Source organism: Rhinolophus ferrumequinum, chromosome 9 (genome assembly GCF_004115265.2).
Source record: "Rhinolophus ferrumequinum isolate MPI-CBG mRhiFer1 chromosome 9, mRhiFer1_v1.p, whole genome shotgun sequence".
Lineage (NCBI taxonomy): Eukaryota > Metazoa > Chordata > Mammalia > Chiroptera > Rhinolophidae > Rhinolophus > Rhinolophus ferrumequinum.
The window spans coordinates 37,325,809-37,348,300 of record NC_046292.1 but is presented as its reverse complement, the minus strand read 5'-3'; the positions used below and the strand labels follow the sequence as shown (position 1 = coordinate 37,348,300).

Below are 22,492 nucleotides of genomic sequence, written 5' to 3'. Positions count from 1 at the left end.
TTTGAATCAGGAATTTAGCATTACTTATTTGCCATGTAATCTTGGAAAAAGTAGTCTCTGAGCTTTAGTTTTTTTTATTTTTAAATTACAGTTGACACACTAGTTTTCTTATTGGTGAAATAAATCTATTTTTTAAAGACTGTGTTATCTAAGATAGTTTTAATGTGAGTGCAGCATACCTAGCCTGGCTTTCTGAAGAATACACCAAGATGGTCTGTACTATTCAGAGATGCACCCTTCATGAATTCCAATGCAAACAAATCTCTACCAGCTAGTTCATCGGAAGGGAGGAGACAGAGTGCTGTGGCCTGCATTTGGTGGCGTTTCTTCACAGTGAGCTAAGATAGGCCACAGGGAGATGAAGTAGAGAAGATAAACAGATTTTTTTTTTCTTTCTTATCTTCCAGAATTAGCCCTGAATGAGTCTCTGGGCCTAGCGAAAAGTTATGCTCAAAGGGGGTCAAGGATGCCGAGTTTTATTTCCTTACCTCTGTCCATCTGATGACTTTTCCATTTGCTTTATACTCTGATCCATGGAATATCTTCACACTTGTTATAGACTCCATGGACTTCCCATCTATAGGACTGATGACACTAGAACAGGGGCAAAGAAAAGAGATGGGAACAGCTCTTGAAGTTAAAAAAGCCACGTTTCTTACCAAGTCTTGCTACTAATTACACTGGGTACCTTGCCAAACATATCTGTGCCACACATCACAGCAAGAAGCCACTACAGAAAAGTGTACAAAAACAGAGTGCTCATGGGAATGGCTCAGTGAAATAATTCAAATAACACACATACAAAAAAGGAGTCATGACTCCAGATGCTGCTGCTTATAATGTAAAGAAATTGTTTACTCAAACCTGCTCTCTTCTTCCGGCATTCCTTCCTTCAGTGAATGCACGGCCACCCACCCAATCTCGCTCTTCCTCAGCTCTGTCACCGCTCTCTGCTCCCGTCATAACACCCATCACATTACACTCTTTATATGTTTGCGTACCTGCCTTACAAATGAACGTCTGAAAGGGGAGGAATATGACATACTGACCTCTGTGTGCTATATTCCTAGTTCTGGCACACTGCTTGGAATACAGGCGTTTAATAAATGCTTGTTGATTAAGAGTTATTTGACCAAGTATGCTAATTAGGACAGTGCTGGTGTGAACTGATAAGCAATTACCTGTATTATCTATCACAACAAACTCCCTGTGGTGCTCAATTATCATTCCTAGATTCCTGAATACAAAGGCCCACTTGGTATTGTCATTTCCTCTCCAAAATATAACAAGTACAAATATGTGGAGATACACAGTCATTCTGATGAGGATTCAAAATAACTACAATCACAAAGATTCCGAACTCTTTCTCACAATTTTCAAACCTGTTTACTTACGTTTTTGAATCTCTATGTATAAAAGATCAAATTTAACTTAAACTTCAACATCAGGGATTTACTTCACTCATCTGAATTAAAATTATTTAAGCAATGTTCAGTTTAATTTCTAATTCATCAGAAAACAATGTCAAAGAAAGAGGACCCTAAGCTGATGAACATTCTTTTGACCGAAGATACACAGACACTGAGGGACAAGCTGGAAAACATTCAATTTATATACCACAAACTAAACTTCTGAGTTCAAGAGTCTTCCCTGACTAGTTCTTCTGCTATTTCTAAGACGCTGCCACTGGTATTTCCTGTAAGAAGGGGCAACGTGCTTGTCATTAATTACCAATACCTTAAGGCACCAGACTTTCAGGCTATCAATGTGTTGATCCTAATAACCGTGTTTCTTTCCAATTAATAACAGAGGATTAAACAGAACTCGATTTTGAAATTAAGTTTTCCAGCAAAGTATGGAAAGATAAAGGGTTATTTGTAAAATAAGCAAATGCACTCATTGATTTGGAAATTGCTTCCTTTTGTTCAATAACAAAAGTTTTTAAACCTTTAAAAATAAACCTGGTGTGCCATGTTGTAAACACCCTCTATCTGCCTTTGCTCCCGCTATTCCCTCAGACCAAAACGCCCACTCTGCCACAGCTATGTGGCAGATGACCTCTCATCTTCTCAGATGCAGCTTAAGCAGCAGCCATTTCTCTATGAAGTTGATCTTGAATACTGCACTAATAATATGTCTATCAAGCTTACTGTTTTCTTTTTTTTCATCTTCACTGTATCCTATAGTTTTCTATGATCATCTGCTATACTTTGGTGTACTTATTTATAACTATTTTCAAAACCAGACTGAGCCACTTGTCAGCTGGGACCACGTGGAATTCAGTTTTTGTATTTCCAGAGGCCTGCATGTAGAATTATTGCCTGAAGGAGGGAGGGGAAGGGTGGGAGGGAAGAGAAGAGAGAGAGGGAGGGAGGGACGGAGGGTGAAAGCTTAAGACAATGAAATACATTTATTTATTCAATCAATTTTTTAAAGTACCTACTAGGTGCCAGACAGTGTTTTCGGTGCTGGTAATATAGCAGTAAATAAACCAGACAAAAATAAACCAGTGCCTCCCTCGTGGAGCCTACATCTCAGGGGAATATAATGAAATAAATAAATAAAAATATATTGTCTATTGGAAAAGTTGTAAGTGCTCTTGAGAAGGGGGATAGGAGGTATTGTGGGTGGGAGGGAAGAAATGTGTACGGCAGGGTTATAATTTCGATATGTTGGCCAGGGAAGGCCTTACTGAGAAAGTGACATTATAGAAAACACTGGAAGGCAGTGAGGGAGTAACATGTGGCTACCTAGGGGCAGAGTACAAGCTACTAGAACAGCAAGTGCAAGGATAGAAGTATAGCTGATGTGTTCAAGCAAGAAGGCAAGTGCTGCTTCTGAGCGGTCAGAGGGTGGGCAGAGGGACTCACAGACCGCATAAAGCCGTAAAGGACTTGGGTTTTTACCCGGAATGATATTCAAAGTTAGTGGTGGGGTTTGAGCAAAGAAGTGCCACTGCTCTGCCTGCTGTATTGAAAACAGATTAGGTTGAGGGAAGGGAGCAGGCAAAGACTAGAAACAAGGAAACCAATTAGGAGGGTACTGGAATAATACAGACCAAATGACGGTGGCAGTAGAGGTAGGTAAGAAGTAGCGTGATTCCGGATATACTGTGAAGTAAAGCTAACAGGATAGACTGTTGGATTAAATGTAGGATGTGAGAGAAAGAAAAGTTATCAAAGGTGAGTCCAGGGTTTTGGCTTGAATCATCAGAACGAGAGTTGCCATGTACTGGGAAACAGTGTAGCATCTGAAGCCCAAGGAAGTGGTTCTAGCCCTGCTACTTTCTAGCTTTGTGGAGCCTTTTGCTGCTCCTAATATGGGAATAACAACACTAGTTGTTACAGCGAATGAAACATTAGCAAAAGTGCTTTGTAAACCATAAAAGGCTTAGATATTACTATAAAGTCAATAATTTTAGAGCAATTGTTTTGTTTCATCAACTCCTTCCTTCCTCCTCCCTTCAAAAATATGCGTAGATATTCCTTTAGAAATTAAGCCAAGAAGCCAGGAATTTAAAATTCTGTTATGTATACAAAGCAGTCCTTTTAAGCAGGGCTTTCAGTCAAGGCATAAAACGCCAGTGTAGACAAACCCAGAGCCCGGCATGACTAAATGCCATGGGTGGGGGGGTTCGCTGCCGTTACCCCTTGTTGACGTTCTTGTCATCGTCCACCCACTGGATGTGGATGTGCTCCTGGGGGTCCTCGGCGTCGGCCTTGCCACAGGTGATGGTGAAGTCCTTCATCTCTCGCAGCGCCTGTCTCAAGGCATCCATGCTCTCTGCAGTGATCTGGACCATAACGCCATCTGAGAATCAGCAGCAAGATCGTACAGATGGAAACAACGGACAGCCAGGGAAAGGGGCAGATGAAACATGGTACCTGGCATCTAGCACAACCCCCCAGGATGTAGTGGAAAACTTTGCGCTGCTCTCTAAAGCTGACAGATACCAACAGATTTTGTTCTTTGAGCTGAACTCTTACTGAAAGTGCTATGAGAAGCAAATGCCAAGATGGGTTCTGCTTAAAACACTGGCCTGTTGATTTCACTTTAGATATGATGAGAGTTTCTCGAGACTGCTCAAAAGGAAAACTACACGTGGTCATGTCATTCTTTGGACTCTCAGAGTATTTTGTTCCTGTTTCTACTCTTGCATTTATCATGCTCTAATCATATTTACTGGTTCGCATTTCTGTCTCTCTCACCTTACTATGACTGCCTGTCATTTACTGGGTGAATGCCCAGTAAGTATTTGTTAAATAAATCACTGAATAAACAACAGTAGTGGGATAGGGGATAAATCCATTTATTGACTAGCAATAAGGCCAACCTACCACATGTGTTTCACATGGGCTACCATGAGCCAACAGACGGTAATCATTTGGGGGCTGCTACGTACCTGAGTCAAAGGCAAACACTGAAATTAAGGGTGAAAATTGTCATGTGTGAGTAATTATCCTGCTTCACTGACACAAAATTTTGTCAGCTGAAATAATTTCTAAAGAGCTTCAATAAAAATGTCATAAATTAGCATATAATCACTCTACTGACACACACAGTGGAATGAAGGCCTAAGGAATTCCCAGCCCAAAGGCATCAACATGACTTCTGACAAACTGCTTTTAACTTGTGAGGATCTGCATCAGTACAATTTATCATTTCAACAACATTGAAAAGGTGTTTTGAAATCATTTTGTAAAGACACAATTTCAAATATAGTAAATACTTGATCACATAAGCATTAATTAGTCACCTAAGACCAAATAATGATTTAACTTCCAAATTCTTAACAATTTCTTAGTAGCATGTTTCTGCTTTGTAATCAGTTGTGAAATTTAGTGATAAAATATTAGCATGTTTTGCTCTTCACTTGCTCTTTTATTAAGTTTACCAATAAAAAAGATCCAAGTCAGTATCTATTAACATATGTAAGATTATCTACGTTTTTCAATTAACACACTGGAATTCACCTTCCGGAAGAGCTGCTTTTAGACAGAGCCCTGGAGTGAGCTATTGTGAAATAAAAACATGCTGTCATGTGTGGTAGATTGTATTTTCCAAAGATGACCACAATACATCCTGTGTCACATGCTTTTCTACAGTGCTATCTTCCTATTTCCCCATCAATAAGTAGACCTAACTCCTGTCCCCTTGAATCTTGAGCAGGCTTATGACTACTTCCAACACCAGAGTATGATGGAAGTGGCACTGTGCAACTTTCGAGGCTGGGTCATAATAAGCAACACGGCTTCTGCCTTATTGCTAAAACACTTGTGCTTGGAGTCCTGAGCTGTCACGTAAGAAGTCCAAGGCTGCCACGCTAAGGAGTCTAATGTGAAGTACTCCAGTCATCACTCCTCATCTGTAAATCATACTAGGCCAGGCCCTGGACATGTGAAGGAACAAACCTTCAAATAATTCTAGCTCCCAGCCATCAAGTAACCACCAGCCTTCAAGTCAAGTCATCCTGAGTGAGGCCCGGACATCAGTGAGCAGGGTCAAGCCATCCCTTCATTCCAAGTCAAGGGCAGACCCAGAGGCTTCAATGAGCATGATAACATAGTTGCTGTAAGCCATTAAGTTCTGGGTTAATTTGTTCAGCAACAAGAATAACCAGATCAAAATACAGTGAAGAATAATTGACAAAGAAAATAAGCTGTATGTTCATTAGCATTTCATTAACTTTCATCTAATGAAAGGCTATGTGCCTGCCATGTCTCACTATAGCGAACCAGGAGCAAGCACATCCCATTCTGTATCCTAAATGATGACTGCAACACTCCTGTGGGTAAGAGGGACTGAACTTCATCTACACATTTACAGATTTACACCCAGTGATATATCTGAATTCAGACACTGTCCCTTGGGTACCTTATCCCAACGCTGTGAAAGGTCATCTCTTAATGTTTATGTCACTGTTCCATGGTATCTCTACCACTTACTTCTTAGGAGAACTAAGCGCTATTATGACAGTTTTAATTAGCTGAAGAGTGAGATGCTATTGAAAAAGTAACAGGAGTCCAAAAGTCTATGGCAAAAATGTCAAAGCTTCCTTTTCATGTTCCTTGCTTTTCAGTTGTACAATTAGGACTGAACTAATAATGTACATCCAATAAATAATTCATTCTTTACCTTCCACAATACTGGACTTGGCGAGATATCCTGAAGAGGATTTCAGAGCGCCACTGAACACAAAGAAACTGGCACCAGTCACTAAAATAGCAAGAGAAATAGTTTAGTGAAGATAGACCCTGAGATGGAGGGCCTGAGAACATACTGAAATAGTTAGTAATTGGGAACTCCAACCATCATTATCCATAAAACAAAAAACACCAACTCTGTATACACCACAATATACAAGTAACCAATAATTCTAATGCTTATGATAGGTTGGGAATGAGGTTAAAAAATATACTCTCCCATTTTGATTTGATTCTCCAATCAAGAATCAAAGAATCAGGCCGGGCCAGTGGCTCAGGTGGTTGGAGCGCTGTGCTCCTAATGCCCGAGGTCGCCAGTTCAATTCCCACATGGACCAGTGAGCTGCGCCCTCTACAGCTAAGATTGTGAACAACAGCTCTCCCTGGAGCTGGGCAGCTGTGAGCAGCCAAAAGTCGGTGTGAACTGCCATGGGCTGCTGTGTCATGCCCATAAGTTGAATCTTATTTCCACATAATAGAAAACCTTAAAAATAGAGATAGCTATTTTTCACCATGTGCTATGGTGTGCTGCCATGAGCGGCCAGTGTGAGTGGCCGGCAGCTGACGAGAGCTGCCAAGAGCTGGTGTGAGCAGCCGACCCACAACCAGTGACCGGGTGACGGACTGCCTCAGCCAGGGGGAGCGTAAGGCTTATAATACCAGCATGGGTCAGGGAGCTGTGTCCTACACAACTAGACTGACAAACAACGGCTTAAACTGGAGTGACGGGGGAGACGGAAGAAGGGGATAAAAAAAGAATGAAAGAATCATACAAGCAAAGAAATCTGAGTGGTCAAGTCTAGGGCTTTGGCCTGAAGCCTGATTTTATAAATAAAATTATACTGGAATACAGCCATGTCCATTCATTTACACACTGTCTATGGCAGTTTTTAAAACATGACGCCACAGAGTTGAGTAGTCAGTGACAAAGACTATAGGCCTGCAAAGCCTAAAATAAACAGAAAAGGTCTGTTGACCCCTGATCTAATTCATTGGTTTTCAGGTGGTTTTTTGTTCATCAAATATCTTTTGAATATGAAGATATGGTTGACAACTATTTTATTTTACCAAGTGGAGCTATTAAAAAAACAAATACATATTAAAAAGACAAACACTTGATACCATTAACTCTTCATAAAAGAAAAGGATACTTAATACATTTAGCTCTATGAAAACTTAACTACACTGTCTTTATTTTTCCACATCTTAAATTGGACCAAGCTATTCCAACTCCCTACCCATCAGCCCTGCAGGTTCTCTAATAGGTACCTCATCCAGCCTTTGTCAGAGATGCGTAGTGACAGGAGCCCACATTAGCACAAGGCAGCACATTCTATTTCTAGATAACTCTGGTTACAGAGTGTGCTCTCAAATTGAGCCCAAATCTAGATCCTTGTTACTTTCACCCATTGGTGCTGGTTTTGGCCTTTTGTAGCTATAGAGAGTAAGTTGAATCTTACTTCCACATAATAGAAAACCTTAAAAATAGAGAGAGCTATTTTTCACTCTCTTCCAATCTATACTTTTTCAGGTTAAAACATTTACGCTTCATTCAAGAGGTCTTCCTTTGATCTAATTTCAGATTTTTCACGTCTTGCATCATCCTCTGAAGACCTTCTAGTTTTACTAATGGATATCATCAATTACATTAATGATATCCAGAACTTATTCAAATATTCCAGGTATGATTTGACGAGGGAGCATTGTAGACTTGTCACCTACCTTATTTTGGATATCGTATTTGAATATTTATGTGCTAAATACCTTTTATATCTTTATTAAACAATTAAAATATATACTGAAGAAAGTGACCTACAGTATGTCTTCTACAGAAGTGTTTCATAAAGCGTACTAAAGAAAGCTAGTTTTAGATGATATTAGAGGTAAAAGATTCGAGGTCAAATAAATTTAGGAAGGGCTAGGCATTGTCCTCCTTTTGGAAAATCACAATATACATACATCAGCTTGTTAAAGGCTCTGAAAAGTCCTATAGTAAAGGAATCTGTTTAAATTTGTTTAACTCAAGATTTCTCATTTTAATGTATTAAGCAAGACTTTTATTTATTTATGTGACTATTTCTTAAAATTGCAGAATCTGTTAAGACACTTCAAGAAATGCCACACTGAGCAGTGCTCCTTAAATTCTAATGTGCATTTGAATCACACTGTGATTGTGTTAAAATGCAAATTCTGATTTAGCAGATCTGGGGTGTGGATTCTTCATTCTTAATAATCTAAGTGATGAGACCACATTCTGAGTACCACTGAACCTACAAACCTTCCTTCAAAATCCTGTCAACCCCCTAGTAATTAACATTCTTTGAGTATGGTCATTCAACAAGCTCCAAATACAAGAAGCATATTCTCACTAGGGGCCTACTCTCCTACCTTCAAATACCAGTGCTGGCCTTGTCAATAACCAGAGGCAGTACTGAGGCAGTATTTTTCAAAGTTCCCCGCAATAAAAGAGATGCCATTTGCAACTCCGAGTCTGGCTACTTGGGAAGTCAACATAATCCTGGAGAATAAGCTTGAAAAGGTTAAGTTAATCCAATTGTTTCTGGCTACCTCTCTAGCAAGTAAGTATCATGGGGCTCTGATAACCAACTCTGCAAGTCCAGCACAATCTCCATCCTCACAGTCTCAATCAGTTCAACTACTTACCCTTTCTGGGCTGATTGTGAATACTGATAGCCTGGGTCTGGTAATTCCCATCATCATTCTGTACACACACGAGATGAGAGTCTGCCTTCTCATTAAAGCAAGCTCCTCCTGCCAGGACATGCTCATTGGACTTGTTCATGGCTTTCATCATCTGAAATCAAAGAAGAGGGTTACCTTTCTTATTCTGCAAAGAATGGGTTTTTTTTTGTTTTTTTTTTGGTCTGACAAAATACAACTCCTTCACCTTCTCAAAGACAAAACAGAGTATTGTATTATTATTATTATTAAAGTGACAAAGGGGTTACCAAATAATGCAAATAAAGTGAAAAATCAAATCAATCACTAAAAAAATCAACATATACAAAAATTCCCTGTATAGTTTATACGTGATTCGTATTATAACCTAGGCACATGACACATTTTGTATTGTCTTTTATTGCTGCACTGAACTCAAGTAACTAAAATTGGTTTAGCTAATTACAGTAGTTTCTACTATCCAGTGGATTCTCCGAGGATATATATATATATATATATATATATACACAGAAATTTTCAGTCAAAAGAGTGTCCCACATTTAAGAGTATTTGCCTCCTTTTTCCACATGCATACAAAGGAGTGAGATCCTGCCCTCTAGAAATAAATACATTCCATTGTTTCTTAGTTTTATAATTTATGTTTGAGATCATCAATGAAATAATATTTTGCTTTGTTCTTCAAAAGATTTGAAATGATAATTCTGAAGCTAACCTATAAAAACTTACAGGCCACCATTTTGTGTCTAGTAAACAAATCTGAATTTATATTATCTTGATGATAAACTCTGGCATCTGGTTGAAATAAGCTAATAATAACTTGTTTTTATTTCCCAGTTTTTCTTTCATGCCATCCCATTTGTTCAACTTTCTGATCCAATTCTTTAAAATGGCTTCAATTTTTTGAATATCTAGTCCAAACTTTTATTTTGTTTTACTCCCCTCTTCCTCTTATATTATAAACAGCAGTATCACAGTGTGAAAAATACCAGATGAGTGTTCTGATATCTTTTATATTCCTGTATCAATACAGTCAAAAAAATTTACTGAGGTGAAATTCACACGACATAAAATTACCCATTTTAAAGTGAACAATTCAGTGGCATTTAGTAAATTCACAATGTTCTGCAACCACTATCTTACCTAGTTCCAAAACATTTCCATCACTCCAAAGTAAAACCCTTTACTCATTAACCAGTTTCTCCCCACTCCCCACCTCCAACTACCGATCTGCATTCTGTCCCTATGCATTTATTCTGGACAGTTCATATAAGTGGAACCATATGTAATCATTGTGTCTGGCTTTTTCATTTTGCATAACATTTTGGAAGCTCATCCATCCATGGTGTAGCATGTATCAGTACTTCATTCCTTTTCATGGATAAATAATATTCCAGTGTATATACAGATTAGGAGTACCAACCCCTCATGCAGTCGAAAATCCACGTATAACTTTTGACTCCCCCAAAACTTAACTATAGTCCCTGGGTATGCAAGGGGGATTGGTTCCAGGACCCTTGCAATGCCAAAATCTGTGGATGCTCAAGTCTCATACAAAAGAGTGTAGAACAATGCACACAGTTGGCCCTCCACATCTGTGGATTCCCAATTGCAGACTGAAAATACTGTTTTGGATCTGCAGTTGGTTGAATCCTCAGATGCGAAACTTGGGGATACAAAGGACTGACTGTATATTTACCGGAAAAAAAATGTGCCTATAAATAAACCTGCACAGTAAAAAAACCATGAAGTTCGAGGGTCAACTGTATATATACCACAATTTATTCATCCATCCATCCATGGATACTGGGCTATGTCCACCTCTTGACTCCTGTGAATAGCGCTACTATGAACATGTGTGTACGTGGACTTGTTATGAGTACCTATTTTCAATTCTTTGGGATTATACACCTAAGGATGAATTATGGAATTATATGGTAATTCTACACTTAACTTTTTGAAAAGCTGCCAAACTGTTTTTCACAGTGGTTGAACCATTTTACATTTACACCACCAACATACAAGGATTCCAATTTCTCTACATCCTCGCCAATGCTATTTTCCATTGCTTTTTTTATTATAGCCATCCTCGTAGGTATGAAGCAGTACCTCACTGCACTTTTGATTTGCATTTCCCTGATGATTAATGGTGATAAACATCTTTTCATGTGCTTGTTGGCCAGTGTATATCTTCTTTGGAGAAATGTCTATTCAAGTTCTTTGTCCATTTTTTTAAATTGGATTGTCTTTTGTTTTTGAGTTATGAATTCTTTATATATTCTAGATACCAGACCCTTATTAAGCATAAGATTTGCAAATATTTTCTCCCATTGTGTAGGCTTCTTATGTTCTTGCTGATGTCCATGGATGCACAAAAGTTTCTTTTTTTATTAGTTTCAAGTGTAAAGTCTTTAACTTTTATCTTTTTTTTTTCTTGCTTCTGATTTTGGTGTCATATCTAAGAACCCATTGCCAAATTCAAATTAATGAAAATTTACCCTCAGGCTTTTTTCTAAGAGTTTTATGGTTTTAGCTCTTACATTTAGGTAATTGATCCATTTTAAGTTTTGTATATGATATGAAGTAGGGGTACAACCTCATTCTTTTACATGTGGAAACCGAGTTGTCCCAGCACCCTTTGTTGAAGACTATTCTTTCACCACTGAATGGTTTTGATACCCTTGTCAAAATCAACTGGCCATAATGTGTGAATTTATTTCTGCATTCTTAATTCTATTGCAGGCCAGTACCACAATGTTTTTTGATCATTGTAGCCTTACAGTAAATTTTAGAATTGGCAAATGTGAATCCTCAAATTTTGTTCTTTTACAAGATTATTTTGCCCTCAGGGCCCCTTACAATTCCAAATGAATAATCTGACTGTTGGTTTTTTCTTTTCTGAAAAAAAAAAAAAAGGCGATCGGAATTTTGACAGGGTTTGCATTTAATCTGTATTGGCATCTTAATATTAAGTTTTCCAATCTATGAACATGAGGTGTCTTCCCATTTATTTAGGTCTCTTCTTCAAGTCCTTTCAGCAATGTTTTGTAGTTTTCAGGGTGTTGGGACGGTTTTTTCCTGCGAGCACAGCCACTAGGAGTTTTCCGTCCCCCTCCTCCTCCGATATCTTATCGGAGCAGTTTCCTGCGATCACAACAGTTAGAGGCTTTCCCATCAAAACAGTATTGAGCGCTCACAGCTGTTAGGGAAGGACCTCCCCGGCATCCCGGCCAGATTTAACCAATCCCTCGCACCGCAATAGCAATGGCACAAATCCCCTCCAACCCAGAGGTCTAACCCTATAAAACAAAGCGCCCGACCCCAGTAAGTGCTCAGTCATTGGGAACAATCCCACTGAGCCCGCAGGTGTAATAAAGCTGTGTTCTCCCTAATCTCTGCGTGCCGCTTGAGTCTCTCGGTCCTTGCCGCTTTTCCGCAACAAGGGTACAAGTCTTTTTGCCTCTGTTAAATTTATTCTTACATATGGTATCAATACAATTATAAGATACGATTTTTTTGGCTTTACTTTATGTTTATAACTCTTGTAAAGTTAATATTTTAATGTATTACTGTTTCACCAGAGGCATTCAAACAATAATATTCCTCTCACACTGACATTTATCAATCTCACTCACCAGTCCACACTACTTTTATCAGCATTTTCCAAAGATTACTTTTAAGTAAATATTTGCAAACAAGATAAGTCAGCTGGAAGATTCCTACTTACTGAAGTCAACTGATAGACTAATTTAAGTTCTCATTTGCAATTTACATTTGCATCATGTGAAATAAACTGACATAATCACATACAGCAATTTTAAAAAATGTTATATCTATCATTTCTTCCATATCATTATGCTAAAGTGGTTTCTAATTTTGTCTACACTACACAGATTAAGAAACATTTTCAATTCATGCATTCTGAATAAATAGCTAGACTCTAAGGAAATAATTTCCCTGGATGTCAGTTTCAAGCCCAATGAGATAAAAAGCTTCACATTACTTTAGAAATGAACAATTTTTTTCTCTTAAAATCATGTTCATTTACACCAAGAGGAAAGTTTCCCAGATATTCAAAGGACCTTAAAAACCATAAAATAAACTAAAAACACTTGTCATATGATGATTGATATAAATACTTGATTTTCCATTTTAATTGTGCTATTTCTTTGCCCTATCAATTGAAGTTGTGTAATATCTCTGGTATCTATCCCTATTTGAACCATAGTTCAAGACCTAATTATCTCTTTTCTGGACATACCAGTAATAACTTTATAATTGGTTTTTCTACAGTCTATCTCTATCAGTTCTGATTCATTGTATACAATGTTTCCATATTTACCACAGCACAGCTGTGATCAAGTCACATCTTCTCCATCTTGTCCTCCACTCAAAACCACAAGCTTCCTAAACTCATATGCTATTATCTAGCCTCCCTTTTCTTCTTCCACATCCAACACCTGTAAAAGCTGCCCTCCAAATCAAAGCTTAGTAAAAAATACCAATTCCTGCACGTAGCCTTCTCTAACTCCCAATCAGACACCAATGTGACCACTCCCTTCTTCGAACTGCTATAGCACATTCTTTGTATTTCTTAAATGGCATTGTCTACATTCAGCCTTGGATGAAGATTAATACGTAGCAAGGACTCAAACCAGACTGCCTGTATTTCAATCCTGGCTTTGCTACTAACTAACTAGCTGTGTGCCCTTGGGCAAGTAATTTGATTTCTCTGTGTCCCAGTTTTCTCCTCTGTAAAATGAAATAACAAAAGTTAACTATTTGATACAGTTATGAGAATTAAATAAATATTTGTAAAGTGCTTAGAACAGCACTAAGAACATAATAAGCACCGATTAAGGATTTGTTAAATAAAATTTGTACGCTTGTCTCCTCTACCCTGCTTATAAAATCATAAAGTAACCTTAAAATCTGCAGCAAATAACTCAACTGAATACCTCTATCAGATAAAGGGATTCAGCCCCTTAAGAGCTCACAAATTATTGATGATGTCACACTGATAAAAGGCAGGGAAACTGCTGTAACAACAGTATGTGCAAAATAACTAACATCTATGGAGCACCAACCGTGAACCAGGCACTAAGTTAAATGCTACATGGCTCTTATCTTGAAAGAACCATTTAACGACATCAAGTGAAGTTGTACATAAGCTTTGTCTTCCTGTATTCCCACTGCCGGAGTCTTAACCATTCATGAAAATCACAAAAGCCAATTAAAGAATATAGTTCTAGGAATGACTGTGCTGGAGGAATGTGTGAGGTGCTATAACGTCTAATCCATCTCTGAATTAACACACCATATCCTTCAATTACCTCTATTGAGACCTCATGCTAAAACTGATGGTTTAACCTTTTGATTTGTGATGGGAAGGATGTGTAGAGGAGAAGTGTAAGCAGTGCCTTGAGGAATAGCTACCATTTATATATAATGTGTAAGGCTTACATTGCCCACGGCAGGTACTCAATAAATATTTGCTGAATATATTAGTAAACCACGTAAGTAAGGGATGGATTTGGAGGGTTTGTCTTATTCATGGAATTACACTGAGAATAAATGTCAGATGACGTTAAAAACTTTTTTGGTTCACTTATAATTGCAGTTTCACATAGATTAGGTATCTAGTAACGTAAGTTTTAACGATTTAATTCAATAAACATCTATCAAGCAACAAGGACTTTGGGTAGGAAGTTCCATTACAGAGGCACGGGAAATCTATGAAAGCAAACCACTGTACCATGGATATAATGAAGAATGAAATATAATCTCTGCTCTCAAGGGCATAATTCAGAGCAGGAGGGCATTCATACACATCAGCTATATATGTTACATGAATCAAGTAAGCTGGGGAAACAGGAAATAAAGAATGACACTGCCTAGGGCATGGAGAATTGCAGGTATGTTTCCTAAAGGGTGTATCATTTCAATTGGCTTTGAAATCAGGGACAGAAGAAGAACACTTCAGATAAAGAGAAACCCATGAGTGAAGGAATAGAAGTACGACTGCGAAGGGAACACTGAGCTGAATAATGAAGGAAGAGGTGGAAGAATATCCTTTCCCGGAGATACTTAGAAAAAATATAAGTATTTATCTTTCTAGTTAGCTGGAGTTCACTTGTGTCCAGAAGCTAGCACCCACCTTCCAGTCTTATACATCTACATATCAACTATGAACCATTGCTTATTCATTTAGCAAATAATTACTGAGCATCTAATATGTACCAGGCACTATGTTAGTATTTGGTTTATTCAATAAATCCCTCCCGTCATGGAACTTAGATTCCTGAGTGTGTCAGGGGAGAAAACAAAAACAATAAACTAAATAAATAAGTAAAATACATAAAATGTTAGACATTGATAAGCACTATACAGAAAAATAAAGCATGGAAGAAGGACTAGAAGTGCTGGTGGGTGCCATTTGAAATAGGATAGTCAGGGGAGGCCTTACTGAAAAGTGAGGAGAAAGCTATGGGATTATCTAAGGAAGAGCCTTAAGAGATTTAGAACAGCTGGTGCAATGGCCCTGGGGTGACAGCATGGCGGCATGCCTGGCAGTTTCAAGGAACATTAAGGACAGTATAGCTGGAGCTGAGTGATAGGAAAAAAAAGAGGTATAAGAAATTAGGTTAGAGAAGTAATGGGTTAAGGAATACAAATGGTATAGAGAACTTAGTTTTTATTCTGACTGAGGTAAAAGATCTTTGGAGGGTTGTGGGCAGAAGAGTGATGTGATTTGACTTAGTTTTAATAGGATCACTTGGGCTGCTGTGCCGAGAACAGACTGATGGGGGAAAGGCACCAACAGGAAGGCCAGTTAGGAGGCTACTGCACAAATCCAGTGCACAGATGGTTAACTTAGACCAACAAGGTAGGTCCAAGGATTGAGAGGTGGTTAGGTTCCAGATATATTTGGAGGGTAGAGCCAGCAGAATTTTCTGATAGACTGAATATGGGATATGAAAGAAAAGACTCAGGTGACTCCAAAGTTGTGGGCCTGGTAACTGGATGGCACTGCCATTAACTTAGGGGAGGCTGCAAGAAGAGGTTGTGAGAGAGGATCAAGAGCTCAGAGTTGAACCTGCTACACCTGAGATGCCCGTGCGAATAGAATGTCAAGTGAGCAATAAAACGCTCAAGTCTACGAAACAGGGGAGAGATTCAGGTTGGAGGAAGACACTTGGAAGACATCAGTAGAGAGAGAGAATTTAAGGCCAGAGGATTGGATAGATCACCAAGGAAATGGATGGAGACAAAACGTATAAGGACTGAGCCCTTGGGTTTTCTAAAACGAGTGAAAAAGGGGGTCAAAAAGGGGGATCTACAGAGACAGAAATTAAATTGCAGGAGATGAGGTGTAACCTAGGAGCCCAGGATTTCTTGTGGTGCTTGAATGTATGAGATTAGAGCTGGTGGTCTCAAGACCAAAGGTAGCAGCAAGGTTGTGAGTGCTGGGAGATAGGGAAAGCTGGGGATTTGGCTAGAAGCAGTGTTGTGGAGCCAGTCGTCACTCTTATCAACAGGCATGCAGCGGCACGGGGGCGGGACAGTCTTACTCTGAGCACGCAGTACTCGCAGTGACCTCCTGTTGCAGTCAGTGCAGGTACAGCATCCAGGGCTCCTTCTTGGGGATTCTTTGATTTTAATTTACACCTGTGGTTAAATACTGTTTTCCACATATAACACTAGCAATAGCTACACCAATAGTCAATGGAACATCACTTCCCTCTCTGGACTATTTTCCAGTGCACCTTTCACCAATTCCTTTTGTTCTTTTGAAAAGAGGACTTACCAGTCCCTCCTTCTCAAGGGAAAAAAATGTATTCTTTGAAGGCCAGAAAATAAAACATTCCTCAAACAGATATTAGGGCCATCTTATCTGTTCTTCCTAGCACTATAACGAAATTATGCTTTAAAATTATGCTTTAAAATTATGCTTTTGTAATTTCACATTTCTCTGAAGAATATGTGTAACTTTGAATTAAAATAAACCCAAACTCCTATTTTAGAATCTTAAAAGTGGAAAGAATGTCAAGAGGCCATTCGGCCTAAATTATACAAGATGTGGAATTGTACAGATATGATTTCAGAGATTCTTGCATTATATCACAACGAACATAAACTTCTCTAGTCCTCTCTGGTTTTGAGTAAAGTGTTATTAAAATTTTGTTCCTTTTTGTTTGAGATTTTAACATTGAGTTAACTCTTTAGCTCTATTCACCCAGTAACCCGATAAAAGTTTGAATGTCCACTGCATTACTACAAAAAAATTGCTTTAATTTTTCAGTTATATTTAAAATAATTGACAAAATGTATATATTTAAAGTGTACAATTTAATGAATGTGCATACACTCATAAAAATAGCTCTTAAAACTACTCTATTCTGTTACATTTATCTACACATAGGTATTTACACCAAAACAATACTGTCTTGATTAATCTACCTTTGAAATAAGCCTTAACATCAGTAAGTGTAAGTCCTTGAATAATGTTCTTTTTCAAAGTTGTCTAGGTTCTTTGTATCTCCATATAAATTTTAGAATCAATTTCTACCAAAAAAAAAAAGGCCTGCTGATTATTTTCACTGGGATTGTGCTGAAGCTATGGATCAACCTGGGGAGAACTGACATCTTAACAATATTGAGTCTTCTGACCCATAAACATAGTATATCTTCATTTATTTGGGTCCTCTTTAATATCTCTTAGCAATGTTTTGTAGTGTTCAGTATATAGATAGTGCAGATCACCTAGCAAACTTATCCTTAAAGTACGTTATATTTCTGATGCTATTGTACTGTTTTTAAAATCCAATTTCTGATTGTTTATTGTTAGTATACAGAAATACAACTGATTTTTACACAGTGGTCATGTTTTTGCTATTTATCTAATCAGTCTGACTAGAAGTTTCTCCGTTTTATTAATCTCAAGAACTAGCTTTTGGTTTCATTTTTCAAATTATTTTCTGTTTTCTAGTTTATCAATTGGTGGTCTTGTCTTTATTATTTCCTTTCTTCTGTTTATTTTGTGTTTCATTTGCTCTTCTTTTTCTGATTTTCTAAGATAGAAGAGTAGGTCTATGACTTGAGATGACTTTTTCTCTAATATAGAAGTTTCATTCTATCAGTTTCTCTCTAATCACGGCTTTAGCTGCATCCCACAACTTTTGATATGTCATGTTTTCATTTTCAGTTAGCTCAAAATATTTTCTAATTTTCCTTTAGGTTTCTTCTTTGATCCATGGATTATTAAGAAGTGGTTGTTTTGTTTCCAAATATTGGGATTTTCTAGAGATCATTCTGGTATTGATTTCTAATTTACTACTATTGTGATCAGAAACCATACGTCGTATGATTTCAGTCATTTAAAACTTATTGATATTTCTTTTACACCACAGAATATGGTTTATCTTTGTATTAGGTTGGTGCAAAAGTAATTGCGGTTTGAAAGGTTAAAAATAGGGGTGGCCAGTTAGCTCAGTTGGTTAGAGCGTGGTGCTGGTAACACCAAGGTTGCCGGCTGGATCCCCGCATGGGCCATTGTGAGCTGCACCCACCTTAAAAAATAAATTTTAAAAAAGGTTAAAAATAATTGCAAAAATCGCAGTTACTATTGCACTAACCTAATAAATGTTCTATGTGCACTGGAAAAAAATGTGCATTCTGCTGCTGTTGGGTGGAATGTTCTATAAAAATCAATCAAGTCAAATTGGTTGACAATGTTGTTCAAATTTTCTATGTCCTTAATGATTTTCTATTTACTTCTATCAACTATTGAAACAGGGTTAATGAAATCTCCAAATATACTTAAGGATTTGTCTATTTATCCTTGTAGTTCTATTAGTCCTTGCTTCATCAATTTTGAAACTGTTATTACATGCATTACTATTTAGAATTGTTACATCCTTTTGGTAAATTGATCTCTTAATAATTATGAAATGTGCCTTTTCATCCCTGGTAATATTGTTTATTCTGAAATATACTTTGGTATTACTCTATCCACTGAAGTTTTCTTTTGATTAGTATTACTATGGTGTATCTTTTTCCATTCTTTTCCATTTAAACTATTTGCGTTCTTATACTTCAAGTGGTTTTCTTATTCACAGCATATACATAGTTCAATCTTTCTTGTGTATCCAATCTGACAATATCTGCCTTTTGAGGGTGTTTAGATAATTTATACTTAATGTGATTATCGATATTGGATTTAAATCTTTTTTATTTTCTTTTTGTCCCATCTTCTCTTTGTGCTCTTTTTTCTTCTTTTTCAAGCCTTTTTTATATGACTGGTTTATCTTCTTGGCTTATTAACTATACCTCTTCATTTAAATTTTCCTCTTGGATGCTTCTGGATATATGTTATACATCTTTATCAATCTCCTTTTAAGTAATATTATACCACATCCTTTGTCATATAAGAACCTTACATTTGTATATTTCCATTTCACCTTCCCTGGCCTTTGTAGTATTAATGTTATATATTTTGTTTCTACATAAGTTATAAACTGCACAAAACAGTTATTACTTTTGTTTCATATAACTATCTTTTAAAGAGATTTTATATTAACCGTTTTTGTTGCTCTTCATTCCTCTGTGTAGATCCAGATTTTCACGAAGGGTAGATTTCTTTTAAGCTTGTTGGCAGTATCAGAGAAACCTCAATTTATGGGTAACTTGGATCACGAGGAATAATCTGCCCCTTTTTCACTCTAGCAGGTAAGAACACGAACTATTCCTGGCCCTGTGAGAATTGTCCTACCAGTTCCTTTCTACTGCTTTTCTCACATACATGCAATAATGAGTACTCAGCTGAAGACACAATGGGAACCTCCCGCAGATCTCCAGGGTTCTTTTCTTCACAAGACAGTAATCTGTCTTGTAAATTCTAGCCATCATGCCCTCCCTATATTCTCAATTCTCTCTCTTCAACTCATGGAGAACTCTTGGTAAATTTGGGTTCCCCCTCCCTGCACTATGGTCTGGAAACTCCAGACAGCAAGGTAGAGTAATCATAGGGCTCACTTTCTCTGCCCCATTGTCCTTTGCTTTGTTTTTCCCATATATTTTGTCTTGAGGTTTAGCTATTTAAGGTAGATCAGTATATTAGTGTGCTAGACCTGCTATAACACAGCACCACAAACTGGGTGGCTTAAATATCAGAAATTTATTGTCTCACAGTTCTGGAGGTTATATGCCCAAAATCAAGGTGTTGGAAGAGTTGTTACCATTTGAGGGCTGCAAAGGAAAGATTTTTTCTGGATGTCTCTCTTGACTTGTAGATGGCCGTCTTCTCCCTACACCTCGCACATCATCTTTTCTTTACGCGCATCTGTGTCCAAATTTCCCCTTCTTATAAGGACACCAGCCATATTGCATTAGGGTTCACCCCAATGATCTCCTTTAAACTTGATTACCTCTGTAAAGACCCTAAAATTGGCCCTAAAATCAGATTGGTAATTGTTAAACTGATGTCTATAAAAATCAGTTGAGTACAGTGGTTAAGAGTAGGAACACTGGAGTCAGACTGCCTGGGTTTGATCCTCGCTCCACCACTTGCTAGTTCTGTGCTGTAATTCCCTTATCTATACAAAGATATTTACAGTACTCATCTTATAGATTAGTGAGATACATCTGTTTAGAAAAGTGCCTGGTACATAACATAGCCTCAATAAATGGTAGCTATCACAGTGATCAAAATAATCTCATTATGAGAATTATGAGTAGGGTTACCAACACAGATCTTAAATGGCCTTGAAGAAGGAGATTAGAAAATTCATGTACTACTTCATTTATTAAACTTTCCATGCTGTCAGAAGTACTATTTTCTTCTGGCTTTTTAAGCTTAAAGGCTTTCCTTAGTGACCCCTCTTACCACATTTTACATACAGCTGCCAAAACTCAGTTTTCTAAAACTGTACTTTAAGTCATTTGTTTGATATAGAATCTGTAAAATATCTTTATAAATTTTCATGTTAATAGATGTTTGTGAAATAGGTAATAAAACTTCTACTATGAGAAATAAAACAAGTTTTCAAAGTATAATCTCGTTTAAGAATATTTAGGGCACAAATTATATAAAAAATAGTTCACTTTAAAGATTTGACTCTATCTAGTCTAGTCTATTACTGTTTGATATTCTAAGGAAGGACTACCTAACAGCTAAAAACTGCTAATTGTATTCCAGAAAAAATTAAGCATTCACTCTAGCTACTATTTTTCACTGTCCTGAAAAAAGCCATCACAGAGAAAGCCATGGGTAAAGGCTTTCTTCCTATAAGTCATTTTCACATAATAATGCTGAGCTCTGAGCTTGTAAGTACAGTAAGACATTGTGTGATCCTAAGTGCATACCAAGTACAGAATGTTTACTAAATGTACAAATGAATAAGTGAATAGATGACTGAATGAAGAAGTAAAGAAAGGAAGGAAAGGAAGAGAAGGAAGGAGGAAATTATTTCACACCAAGAAGTAATAGAAGTAGTAGTCAGGGAGTTACCATCCTGCCTAATAAAACAACAAATTTTAACCATTATAATATCAAACTGTGTTTTAAAATAAAATTTCTCTTTTAAACCACAATGATTACTATTAGACATTTTAGAACTGATCTTAAAAATGTTTTAAATTTAAGAAAGACTTCACATGGCAAATAGGTAAAGAGCATTGTTTATGGAACTTAATGTGTATATAGTATGTACAATTTCATTTTAGTAACAAAATACAGCTTAATTCAAGATGCAATCATTTACTTTTGGAAACTTACTTAAAAGTCATTTCAGGACTCATAGTGAGCTGTGCTTAAACATTAAGGATAGTGAAAAACACAATGTACTTACAGTAAGAAGGTAAAATGAAAAGATCCCATCATGAATGTTATAAAGTTATCTTTATACCTTAATCAAAATGCAAATCTATCACTTATTACCACAGTGATATACAATATTAAACAAATACTTGAATACTTACCGTTTTATTTGTCACCACTTAATACTTTCTGTATTTGTTTGTTAACTGTCTCCTCCCTCTATGGTAAACTCCAAGAGCATTAAAAGGTCAAAAGTACAATTATTGACTAAATAAATCACAAATTTAACATCCTGCCTCTCTGGTATGAAATCTGTCATCATTGATCTAAGTCATACAATATTATGAACTGATTTCACTGTCAATTAATTAAAAAATAAAATGTATATGTGATCCTGTATTTTTCACCTTCATTCATATATTCAACTATAAAAAAATATGCCTTCATGGTAAATCCTACCTCGTTGTATCTGTTGCTGGGAATTTTGATGCTGGTTTTCCGAACTTCCATGTCAACCACCAAACCTTGAACTACTGGCAATGTATACTGGTAATTTCTGAAGTCCTGAGCAAAAGCAGATTGGAGTGAAATAAAGAATTCATCAATGGCAGGATGCGATTTATACTAATAAAATTAGTGTAAATAGAAAGAATGTCAAAATAGAAAGATTTCATTTATCTAAAGAATAAGGAAAATATAATGCAAGTCCCACTGTGTGTGTGTATTCTAGCTCTCTATTAGACTGTAAATTCTTATAAGGAAGCAGAATACAAAG

General features: G+C 37.1%; 1 protein-coding gene across 3 annotated transcripts in view; it reads right to left on the bottom strand.

The window, feature by feature from the left end:
• The window catches only part of ZFYVE9 (zinc finger FYVE-type containing 9), a 133,090-nt gene that overhangs the window by 7,306 nt on the left and 103,292 nt on the right, over window positions 1-22,492 (bottom strand). For all 3 annotated transcript variants that reach the window (XM_033115834.1, XM_033115833.1, XM_033115832.1), the window contains 5 exons: window positions 22,177-22,281; window positions 8,868-9,018; window positions 6,136-6,216; window positions 3,648-3,810; window positions 489-594 (listed from right to left, as the gene is read on the bottom strand). In XM_033115834.1, the coding sequence (XP_032971725.1) occupies window positions 489-594; window positions 3,648-3,810; window positions 6,136-6,216; window positions 8,868-9,018; window positions 22,177-22,281 (606 nt within the window). The remainder of the gene's footprint in view (window positions 1-488; window positions 595-3,647; window positions 3,811-6,135; window positions 6,217-8,867; window positions 9,019-22,176; window positions 22,282-22,492) is intronic.